The following is a 12,750-nucleotide window of genomic DNA, read 5'->3' as shown; positions in this document are numbered from 1 at the left end:
GTCCCGATAGCTGAATGGTCGCCGGCACGGTAGCTCTGCGTGTTCGGTCAGAGGGTTTAGCTACGCTCTGTGATTAAAAAACTGAGTGAACAGATCAACGAAGAACCTGAACGGGTTCATCGGACGTCCGCCACGAACAAATTCAACCAACAATACAGAACAAAATAGGATTAAAAAAAATGGTCAGCCTAACGGACTGCCGTCCTAAGGGGCCCGGGTTCGATTCCCGGCTGTGTCGGGGATTTTCTCCGCTCAGGGGCTGGGTGTCGTGTAGTCTTCATCATCATTTCATCCCCATCCGGCGCGCAAGTCACCCAATATAGCCGCCACGGTAGCTCAGCGTGTTCGGTCAGAGGGTTTAGCTACCCTATACAATTAAAAAAAAAAAAATCCTGAGTGAACGAATCAACGAACAACCTGAACGAGTGACATCGGACGTCCGCCACGAACAAATTCAACGCACAAGATAGAACAAAATGAGATAAGAAAAATGTGGCGTCGAATGTAATAAGACCCGCACCAAGGCGGGCGGACCTGCCCCGTAAGGGGCCTCCCGGTCAATGACGCCAAACGCTCATTTCCATTTTTTATTTATAGGCACGACCGGTTTCGCAGCATTTTAGCTGCATTATGAGATGCAATAAAATCAAGTCATGTTCCGATAGAGGAAAGGGAATGGGATGACCCAGCTTTGGTAGCAATTTTTTTCTAAGTAGCAGACGTCAAATATAGGACGGCATGAAATAACATAGAACGTTCCCGCGATACCAAGACTACTAGTATTTGGTGAGCTAACAGGATCCCATATACCGAACAAGTGAGGGAAGTGTGCTACATAATTCTATTAGGATTTCACGCTGCATAAGCAGCGACGAACCAGAAAGTTGCCAGTGTGCATGCAAGGTCAGCTATTTCGGAATACGGAGAGCGACAAGTCGAGTGTGTTTTGCAGAGTCGTACCAGACGAGCTGCGATAGCGCTATGGAGAGGTACACAGGTCGCGTTGCACTGGTTACCGGCGCCAGCGCGGGCATAGGCGCTGCCATAACGCAAGCTCTGCTCCGGCATGGCGTCACTGTGGTAGGCCTCGCAAGAAGAGTCGACAGGGTAAAGGTAGGCCATTGTTAATGCTATCCGAAACAAGCAAAAGCGTGCCTCCTTGGTTATGGGTCGTATTTGTGAGCTTTTCGTCCAGCATTTGTACATACAAACTCTCACAGCACATCAACCTCATCAACGTCTCATGTTGCGGTCTTGCCTAGTGCGTGAGGTGCCGAAAGCAGTAGTATGTGATAAAGTAAATCTTTATAACAGACTATCCAGATACTCCGGCAACGCTAGTTTCTTATTTTACAGAAATTTAAAAGAATCATCATCCGCGATTGTTCTGTTTCTATTTTTCACTATTCTGTGAGCATTTGCATTTTATACCACGAAAAAAATTTTCGGTTTTACTTTCAGATACTTGTGGTTTACCCTCGCTTCGATTTTTTTCCCAATTTTTTTTTAACAATCTACGACATTTCGGTCTATGCTGTCTGTTGCTTTTTTTTATCTCTTCGTGGAAAATGGAAATGAGCGTTTGGCGCCATTGGCCGGGAGGCCCCTTGCGGGGCAGGTCCGGCCGCCAGGGTGCAGGTCTTATTACATTCGACGCCACATTGGGCGACCTGCGAGCCGGATGTGGATGAAATGATGATGAAGACAACACAACATCCAGTCCCTGAGCGGAGAAAATCCCCGACCCAGCCGGAAATCGAATCCGGGCCCGTAGGACGGCAATCCTCAAGCAGACCACTCAGCTATCTTTTTTTTTAATCTCATTTTGTTCGTTTTCGTTCGGGGCGGACGTCGCAAAACACCCGTTCAGTTCGTCGTTGATCAAAGGGTTCAAATGGCTCTGAGCACTATGGGACTTAACATCTGAGGTCATCAGTCCCCTAGAACTTAGAACTACTTAAACCTAACTAACCTAAGGGCATCACACACATCCATGCCCGAGGCAGGATTCGAACCTGCGACCGTAGCAGGCGCGCGGTTCCGGACTGAAGCGCCTAGAACCGCTCGGCCACAGACGACCGGCCGTCGTTGATCCATTAACTCAGTTTTTTTTATTACAGAGGGCAGTTAACCCTCTGACCGAACACGCAGAGTTACCGTGCCGGCATGTACTCTAAATAAAAATTACTGGAACGCCGTGTCATAATAGAGCACTACTTACAAGGCAACGGCAATAAAACTACACTAGGTTTACGAAAATATCTGGTGCGTGGACAGTGATATATGGGCAGTCTTTTTTGGTTGACATTTTCGTTCTCTGTTTTTGGGAGACTTGGGTGTACCCCTTTCAGAGCTTAAATGTACGTATTTAAATAGAACTCACATCTACTCAACTTCAAGAAATAAGAAATGCACTGTAGTTGTACGTGAAAAATGGTAGTATCTTTATGTAAATGCACGAGAGAGTTGAGTGAAAGATCCCAACTTTGCGCCACTATTTTGACTCCAACTTGTAGGGCCTAAGTGCAGTCGACTCGTTCTGAGTGTTCATTCTTCTTTAAAAAGTAATGCAGCTACAACCCAAATGATGGTTTCACCATTTTCATCTTGAAGTTTTTCTGATACTGGCGGTAAACCCTTGCCTCCATGCAACTCGAGAAGTAACATAGCCAGGTATAGGAAAGGGCAAACTGTGTAAAATAAATAATGACGCTTTTTAGATGCAATTCGTAACATAACGTGAAGAGCAAGATACGAAAATGTTGAATGACTCATTAGTCCAGTGAAACTGTCAGAAAAAAAGCCTGTACCTTGCAAAAGGGGGGTAGAAGATTTTATTTTTTTAACTCGTTCATATTGTTGGAAAGGTTGGAAAACCAAGTTTTGCCAACAAAATTTCTCTTGGGAAAACTTTCTGCAGTCAAAAAACTTCGAAAATTTCGGACTTTTTTCAGTTTTTTCAAAATATCTCAGTTTCATTTGCTCCTATCGCTTTAACGTCTATTTTCTTTTTTAAAGAGCACAAAATTCTCTACAAATTTGATTCTTACCATTTTTTTCTACTCCCAGTATCTAAGGCACTACAGCGAGTCAAAAAATTCCAATTTTTCAAATTTCGAGCAAAGTGGCAAATTACCTAATTTTTGAACACTGTTATTTCAGTTTCTATTTGTATAGTATAAACATATTACTCATCATGTTATTCATTGGCGTTTACCATCTCTCTCTGCTGCAGGGCCAGGACAAACAGCATCATATTCAGTAACTACGAACACAGCCACGTCGGATTGCGTGAAGTTTATTCGTGTTAATATGTAATACGATTGCATGCTGGTGCCGTACATTTTCTACAGTTGATTGACGTTAATGATCAGTTATAAGAAAAAGTATGTAGGAATTGTTCTTTAGCGGACAAAAGCGTATTTATTCTTTGGCGGGCGGAAGGCGATTACCTCTGGTGATTGTTCACAGCGCGCTGACAGCTATTAGCACACAACAATAAGGGTCCTACAGTTTGGAGTCGCTTCCATTCAGTATATGTTGTGGTGCTGAAAATGAGTATGTCTGACATGAATTTGTGTTTCATTTGCGAAAAAAACTGTGGTGAGTGGTGGACGCAATGTGAAAAAGAAGTCGGCCAGTGTGGCCGTGCAGTTCTAGGCACTTCAGTCTGGAACCGCGTGACCGCTATGGTCGCAGGTTCGAATCCTGCCTCGGGCATGGATGTGTGTGGTGCCCTTAGGTTAGTTAGATTTAAGTAGTTCTAAGTTCTAGGGGACTGATGACCATAGATGTTAAGTCACATAGTGCTCAGAGCACACTTATCGATTGTAGTGCTAAACGCAGGGAGTCTGCCCACACCCGTTTTTTGAAAACGCTCAGTGGAGTGATGTTGCATGAAGCATGCTACAAGAAGTACATTAATGAGAGAATGATAGCAGCTAGCCTTCGACAGCCTCAGGAACCAACAGGCGTGCTACGTCGGTCGTAGGAAAAAGGTCAGTTCAATTTCAAAGAGAAATGCTTCTTATTTGCAAAAGGGAATTCTGATGACTTTTTAACCAAGCAGTTAAGATTGCCATATGGCAAACGAAATTTTGTTTACAAAGTAATGAAACTGGAAGTGCAATCGACAGTATTAGAACAGGCTAAACGGCGTGGTGATGAATTTGGTCAACAAGTGATAGAGCGGATTCAAAATGTAAATGATTTGGTTGCTGCAGATGGGTGATACTACAGATTTTGCTACAGAAAGTTCTTTCACCGTGTTTCAGTTACTGGACAGAATCGAGGTTACCGACCTGCAACACAAGTGAATGAAGGCATGGAGGCTATATTTGCCTACCTGGAAACCAATACGGAAGAATGTCAGTTTTCTATGGGCGATCTGTTAGCGCAAATACCCATATCACCTCGTCCTGATATTCGAACTGTCAAGGCTCGCCTTTTCCAGAAATATGGTGACGATGTGGTGATAGCCGAAACAGCTTCAAAGCCAGGCACAAGAAGATGCTGACGTTATGATTGTAACATCTGCCGTTTCAAGAACCAAAGATTTTGGAAGTGTTGTCATTGTAGGAGAAGATGTTGATCTGCTTTAGCTCATGACCGGTTTGGGGCAAGGCATTGAAAACGTATTTTTCTTAAAGCCAGGAAGAGGAAAAGCAGAAGACAAGTGGTTTTCCACTGCATCTTACAAGTATGACAGTGAATATATTCTGTTCACTCACGCCTTTAGCGGATGTGATGCAACATCCGCTTTTTTTGATCAAGGAAAAATTAAGTGCTGCAATATTGTTGCGAAAAATTAACACCTAACCTCAGCGCTTTGCACGTTCAATAAACCACATGCTATCCCTGAAGAAATAATAACAACAGGAGAACAGTTTACTATCGCATTGTATAGTGGAGGTGTCATCAGTTCCCACACACTAGACCATTTGCGGTACCAGCTATTCGCCAAGTCTGCCACAAAAAGCAAACTGAATCTTGCACGGTTGCCACCTACACAAGATGCTGCACATCATTCATTGCGGACTTACCAACAAGTCCAAAGTTGGATGGGAAACTGGAAACCTCCTGAGAAATGGGGCTGAAATCATAGTGACCACGGTCCAATATTCGTTATAATGAGCCAACATCCAGCACCCGAAGCACTTCTTCACATTGTTCCACGCTCATGTAAGCTGAACTGTGGCGGAGCGTGCTCCTGCAGAAAAGCGGGTTTGAAATGTTCTTCAATTTGCAAGAAATGTATTGGGGTCAACAGTGAAAACGTGCCAAAATTTTTATATGAAGACAGTGAAGAAGATGTTATGGAGGATGTTGAGGAACCGCTGACGAAATCAACGAACTTGCTGAGGCTGACTCGCTGTTTAAAGAAAAGGTCAATCTGGGATCAACTCTATGTACAGACCCTGAATCCGTAACTCAAGGTATTTCTGGTGACACTGAGGAACCTGGCCCATCAAAACGTTGGAAGTGATGCTCATACCTGTCTCAAGTGCGCTAAATTGCGATATTACAAGTATTACACACCCAGAACTGTCAACATTTTTTAGTAACTGGCAATGCATTTTAATTGTAATAAAGCTACTTATTTTTAATGTCAACTGTGTGGCCTTCATACACAAGAATAATTACCTACCTAATTAGGTTGCCTATTGCACTAATAACAGTTCAGTTTCCTGAGACAATTTATTTTGTGTGTGTGTATGTCTCTTAATGATGTATTTTTATATTTATAGTTTTACAAATACCAAGGCTGAGGTGGCCCATAGTGAACTTCAGATAGTGATGTAAGAATCACAGTAGTTGGGTGCCCAGCAATCCTCATGTTGCATACAGAGAAATTGAATACCTGAAAGTGAGGTGGTAAATTCCAACATATAGCATGATGTATAATGTATTTATACTACACAAACAGAAACTGAAAAAATAGTGTTCAAAAATAAGGTATCTTGCCACTATGCTCAAAATTTGAAAAATTGGTGTTTTTTGACGCGCTGTAGCGCCTTAGACACTGGGAGTAGAAAAAAATGGTAAGAATCAAATTTGTAGAGAATTTTGTGCTCTTTAAAAAAGAAAATAGACGTTAAAGCGATAGGAGCAAATGAAACAGATATTTTGAAAAAACTGAAAAATGTCCGTAATTTTCGAAGTTTTTTGACTGCAGAAAGTTTTCCCAAGAGAAATTTTGTTGGCAAAACTTGGTTTTCTAACCTTTCCAGCAATATGAACGAGTTAAAAAAAATAAAATCTTCTACCCCACCCTTTGCAAGGTGTATCTGCATTTTGACTGGACTACATGATGAAGTGACATTCTTGGCAAATTAAAGCTGTTGTTAGGACCTGGGAATGAAACCCGAAACACTGCCTTGCGTAGCAATGTTTTTATCACCTGTGTCCAGGCACGACCGACAACCCCGCTCCATAGTTTGATTTCTGCCAGTACCTCTCTCCTACATCTTCTTCACAACGGGCATCGCAGTCATAAATACGTTGAATGACGGTGACATTTTTCCAGTGAGGCTGTATCATTTGTTGAAACCTCTTCTTACAATGAGTTATACACCTGATTTCGAATGTTTACCCAAAGCAAGGTGCCACAGGTCTGAAAACGTCACTAAATTGACACAGTGCGCTGCTATTCGTGATGCTTTATAAACTATATCAGAAATTTTGTGTGGGCTGGAACTATCTGTGTGACTAAGAAGAAGTGTTAATAAACACTACGGCATTAGTGGGAAAAGTCACGTTCGTTCAACCTCTCTTCTGCTTTTAAAACTTTACAGGCGTTCTCCTGCACGTATATCTGAATTAGCACTCGTTTCATTCAACTATGTATTACGGGAGCCCGCCCGGCTAGCCGCGCGGTCTGACGCACTGTTTCCTGAGCGGGAAGGCGTGTCGGTCCCCGGCACGAATCCGCCCGGCTGATTAGCGTCGAGGTCCGGTGTGCCGGCCAGACTGTGGATGGTTTTTCAGGCGGTTTTCCATCTGCCTCGGCGAATGTGGGCTGGTTCCCTTTATTCCGCCTCAGTTACACTATGTCGTCGATGGCTGTACAAACTCTGTCTCCACGTAATCGTACTCAATAATTACTCTACCACGCAAACATGTCCACTTTTTGGCAAAAATTAGATGTATGCAGAGAAGCCGTCAGTATACTTAGGTGCAGTATCTATGCAAAAATCACACTTATCTTACACATATTAGTGCTTTTACAGGCATACAGTTTTTCGTGTTCTTTGCAGTAACAACATGAGTCCAGGACTTATTATTGCAAGAAATGGCAGATGGCAGCACCAAACGAACATACTCGGATCTTGTTTCATGTAGTGAATAGAATGCATGCCAGATGGCAGTAAATCTGACGCCTGTGATCTTGTTACCTGTGTGCATTGTTGTAGCAGCTGCGTATACATTGTCGTTTAGTTTTGTTTATAGAACACGTTTCTTTGGATTATCTATGCACAATGTCGAAGAAGAGCGGTGCGCAACTGGAACTATATAAAAGAAATGTTATAAAAGCTGCCAGAACGAAGGGAATTGGTTACGTGAATCACAGTGGAAGAGAAATTAATGCTGTAAAAATAGGACCTGACTGTGGGTAAGTTCAAAGGCTATGTGAATTAATCTCTTGTCTGTGTACTTTTACTTCTTAGAGGTTCCCATATGTTCTAAGTTTTATGGTACGTAAATATCATATGGATAATTTACTCTATCCATAAAAAATAATTGATTTTACGTAATTTTTTTGCAACTCTTTTACATTTTCTGACAATGGTATTCGTGTATTAATATGTTTCAGATATAAGAAACTGTGTTTCAAGAGGATCTCTGAACATGAACAGATAGATATATTCACTAAATTTCACGATTTTGAGAGTAAGAACACACAAGATGGTTACCTTGCAGGGCTGATCAAAAAAGAAGACGTGGTACGCAGAAGATCCCGGAAAAGTGATGGCCAGCCTAAGCCAAGAGCACTAAATTATCGATATCACGTGGTAACTGGAGATGCTGGGCGGGTCGAAGTGTGCAAAAAGGCATTTTGTAGCCTTTTTGACATTAGAAATGAACGTGTGCGACGAATTTGTAACTGTGTGAAAAATAATGTTCGCCCATGTGACAGAAAAGGATGTACTGCTTCAACCATTGCAACACCACATACAGTCCTATCGATAATTGAGGATCATATTAAAACATTCCCAACTAAAATCTCTCATTATTCAAGCAAAGAAATGTACTACTTAAATCCTGAATTATCTGTAAAAAGTATGTACGAACTGTTCATGAAGTTATATCCTCATACCAGAGTGTCATATGGAATTTATTTAAGGGTTTTCAATGAGCGTTTTAACTTACGCTTTGGGCGGCCGCAAATCGATACTTGCTGCTGTTGTGAGTCACTTTCAGTGAAGACTAAGAGTCCATCATTGAACGATACTGCAAAGCGTGTGGCCGTAGCGGAACCCATGGTACATAAAAGAATAAGCAAAAAATTCTATTTAAAGATGGGTGCTGTTAAGGAGAAGTGTGCAGAAAATGACCATGTGGTAGCATTGTGTTTCGATTATATGCAAAATCTGCAGTTGCCTAAGCTCCCAGTACAGGAAGCTTTTTATTTACGGCAAATAAACGTTAATGCATTCTGTATTACAGACCTAAAGAGCAACAAATACAAGGTATATCTGTACCATGAAGGTACTGCCCACAAAGGACCTAACAAAGTATGTTCGTTTTTGGTTGATTACATCAACATGGAGATACCTGATAGTGTTACTGAATTACACCTGTTCTCAGATGAGCGCCCAGCGCAAAATAAGAACAACACAGTGGTTAGGGTAATGAACTGCCTTGTAAGTTCTGGCAGATTCAAAGGTGTATTCCAGCATTTTACTGTGCATGGTCATTCATTTTTACCATGTGATCGTACATTTGCTTCCATAAAGCGGGTGATAAGAAGAAAAGACAGGATATATTCATTGTATGAGTACGTTCAATGTATGGTGACATCATCCAAAAAACAAAATATTAATGTAAAGCTTGTTACCATGGAAGAGATTTTGGGTTACAAAAAATGGTAGCCCAAATTTTATAATCGATCCTGTTTGTCTGACGACAGTTATGGGACGAATGTGGACAAAAGCAGTAAAGTGAAATTCACAGTGTCCTCATTTATGAGCTTCCATCATAGTGAAATGTTTCCAGGTAAAGTTGACTGTTACTATCACATTGACGGTCTCGTAAAACACCGCTTTTCATTGCGACATTCATTACAGACAGAACCAAAGTTGCCTGCAGAAATTGCATATACACTCCTGGAAATTGAAATAAGAACACCGTGAATTCATTGTCCCAGGAAGGGGAAACTTTATTGACACATTCCTGTGGTCAGATACATCACATGATCACACTGACAGAACCACAGGCACATAGACACAGGCAACAGAGCATGCACAATGTCGGCACTAGTACAGTGTATATCCACCTTTCGCAGCAATGCAGGCTGCTATTCTCCCATGGAGACGATCGTAGAGATGCTGGATGTAGTCCTGTGGAACGGCTTGCCATGCCATTTCCACCTGGCGCCTCAGTTGGACCAGCGTTCGTGCTGGACGTGCAGACCGCGTGAGACGACGCTTCATCCAGTCCCAAACATGCTCAATGGGGGACAGATCCGGAGATCTTGCTGGCCAGGGTAGTTGACTTACACCTTCTAGAGCACGTTGGGTGGCACGGGATACACGCGGACGTGCATTGTCCTGTTGGAACAGCAAGTTCCCTTGCCGGTCTAGGAATAGTAGAACGATGGGTTCGATGACGGTTTGGATGTACCGTGCACTATTCAGTGTCCCCTCGACGATCACCAGTGGTGTACGGCCAGTGTAGGAGATCGCTCCCCACACCATGATGCCGGGTGTTGGCCCTGTGTGCCTCGGTCGTATGCAGTCCTGATTGTGGCGCTCACCTGCACGGCGCCAAACACGCATACGACCATCATTGGCACCAAGGCAGAAGCGACTCTCATCGCTGAAGACGACACGTCTCCATTCGTCCCTCCATTCACGCCTGTCGCGACACCACTGGAGGCGGGCTGCACGATGTTGGAGCGTGAGCGGAAGACGGTCTAACGGTGTGCGGGACCGTAGCCCAGCTTCATGGAGACGGTTGCGAATGGTCCTCCCCGATACCCCAGGAGCAACAGTGTCCCTAATTTGCTGGGAAGTGGCGGTGCTGTCCCCTACGGCATTGCGTAGGATCCTACGGTCTTGGCGTGCATCCGTGCGTCGCTGCGGTCCGGTCCCAGGTCGACGGGCACGTGCACCTTCCGCCGACCACTGGCGACAACATCGATGTACTGTGGAGACCTCACGCCCCACGTGTTGAGCAATTCGGCGGTACGTCCACCCGGCCTCCCGCATGCCCACTATACGCCCTCGCTCAAAGTCCGTCAACTGCACATACGGTTCACGTCCACGCTGTCGCGGCATGCTACCAGTGTTAAAGACTGCGATAGAGCTCCGTATGCCGCACTGACGGCGGCGGTGCACAAATGCTGCGCAGCTAGCGCCATTCGACGGCCAACACCGCGGTTCCTGGTGTGTCCGCTGTGCCGTGCGTGTGATCATTGCTTGTACAGCCCTCTCGCAGTGTCCGGAGCAAGTATGGTGGGTCTGACACACCGGTGTCAATGTGTTCTTTTTTCCATTTCCAGGAGTGTAATAACAAAGTTGCAATCAATGTCAAAAAATTGAAAGATGTGGTACAATTAATGCAATATATTCCTGATGAGCACAAAGCCTTTTATCTGGAATTGACTGAGTGGCCTTCTGTGGACACTCCTGAAGATGATTCATAATAATTTTTTTGTGTAAAATAACCTGTATAGTATAGTGTTAATCCTTCGTTGTCCTGTGACGTGAAATAAGAAATTTAATTCCTAATGTCACGATTTACATCGTCATATCTTTAGTCTTTCCGTACAGTGTGTGCATACATTAACAATATTTTTCAATTTCTCTGTTAAACAATATTAGACATTGTACAAATAATATTGTATATTAAATTTGTACAATAAAGTAATTTTTGATAACATAAACAAATGTTGGTGTTAAAATGTCAGTCAAAAATGTCCATCCTGCAATAACAACATAAGTCCGTACAATTAAAAAAAATCGTTCATGCAAAGTTATTACATTTAAAGTACTTTGTTTTATTGTTAAAGCATACCTAACATACACAGTCAATATTAAAATTAATGGATTTATCCTACTGTCCATTATTTAGCCTGTATACAGTTTTTTGCTTCTCCTGAAAAATTTACTTTTTTGGACTACTGTTGTTTTTACAATTACTGATTCACTTGTAAGAAGTCCATGAATGAGGAATTTATTGCTAGCGCACTCGAGCAGATGTAACTTCAATGGAATGCTCACGCGCAGCCTGCGATATGTAAGCTACAATAGAATCGCAGACCAGAGGGCAGTGTCGGCAGCAGCAGCAGCAGTAGTAGTAGTAGTAGTAGTAGCTCGTAGTTGGGCGGTTGGGTCAGATCGCTCTTAGAGAGCAGTTGTCTAGTTGTATAGGTCACAGAGAGCACTTGTGTCTTGTATGGAGTTGCGGGGGCCGGTCGTGAAGAGCAATGGTGGTGCCTGTGCGATGTAGTATAAGATAAAACCAAAAATTACTATTTATAACAATTTGTAACAACTGATTTTGTACTTTTGTTATATCAATTCCCATGTAAATGTTTTTAAAAAATCTTTTAATAATAATCTTTCTTAGAAAACTAACTTTTGACAATCATTCATCTGAATTTAAAGATTTTACAAATTTCTCCTATCCATGGTTATCCCAATTATCGTAAAGAAAAATCAGTTGTTTCCTTTTATAGATGACAAATCTAGCGGCCAGCATTGCACTGGGCTGTGCCAGAAATTTTTTTTTTAGGAGCAGATATATACGCGTTATCCGGTGACATAATTGAGGTAAGAATTTTCAGTCTATGCAGAATGACTTTTCAGAGCCACGACGCAGCATTGCTGACGTCCAGATTACCAGTTTAGATTCAGTCAGTTAATTATTGACAGGTTATATATGAGTCACAATTTTATTGAGAGGTTAGTCACATTTTTATTGCGAGGTTACGTAAATAAACTGTTGGGAGGTTACAAACTGTTTTTTGTGCAAACAGTCAATGCAGGACAAAGGGGTACAGCTCCGAAAGGCGTTTGACGCTGTGCCACCACATCGTCGATTAATAGCCAACATGCAGTCATACGGAGAATATTCGCAGTTTTGCGATTCTCTCCGCGAAATTTTTTAACAATATAATTCAGTGTGTTATACTGCAAAGCGTATGTTCAACAGAAACCAAGTTAACATTGGATGCCCCTCAAGTAATTGTAGTAGAAAGATGTTCGCAATAACTATACGACTTATCACATGGAGTCAGCAGCACTATCAGACTGTTCCCTGATGATCCTGTTATCTTACACACATAAGGAAATGTGGAATGACTTGGACAAAATTTCGACATGATCTGATGAAAGATAGCACTATCCAATTTGCAACAATGCAATATAACATCTATTACAAAAAGAATATACCCGACAATATCCGACTGCAAGGTTATCTGAGATCGTAGTTTACATATGTAGGGATTATCTATGTATATCTCTAAATGGCTAATCCCGTTCATGGCGTACAGCCCTAGTTGCAGGCTCCCTACCTAACGGCTTC

The 12,750-nt window shown here is 42.5% G+C and overlaps 1 protein-coding gene across 1 annotated transcript in view; it reads left to right on the top strand.

Annotated features, from left to right (window-relative positions):
• Nucleotides 1-981: 981 nt before the first annotated feature.
• Nucleotides 982-12,750, top strand: part of LOC124595893 (dehydrogenase/reductase SDR family member 11-like) — a 71,677-nt gene continuing 59,908 nt past the window's right edge. The window contains exon 1 of the mRNA XM_047134800.1: nucleotides 982-1,113. Within this exon, the coding sequence (XP_046990756.1) occupies nucleotides 982-1,113 (132 nt within the window). The remainder of the gene's footprint in view (nucleotides 1,114-12,750) is intronic.

The sequence above is a fragment of the Schistocerca americana genome, chromosome 2 (assembly GCF_021461395.2).
Source record: "Schistocerca americana isolate TAMUIC-IGC-003095 chromosome 2, iqSchAmer2.1, whole genome shotgun sequence".
In the NCBI taxonomy this organism is placed as follows: domain Eukaryota; kingdom Metazoa; phylum Arthropoda; class Insecta; order Orthoptera; family Acrididae; genus Schistocerca; species Schistocerca americana.
Note: the sequence above shows the minus strand (reverse complement) of the source record. Positions and strands in the feature narration are given on the sequence as shown.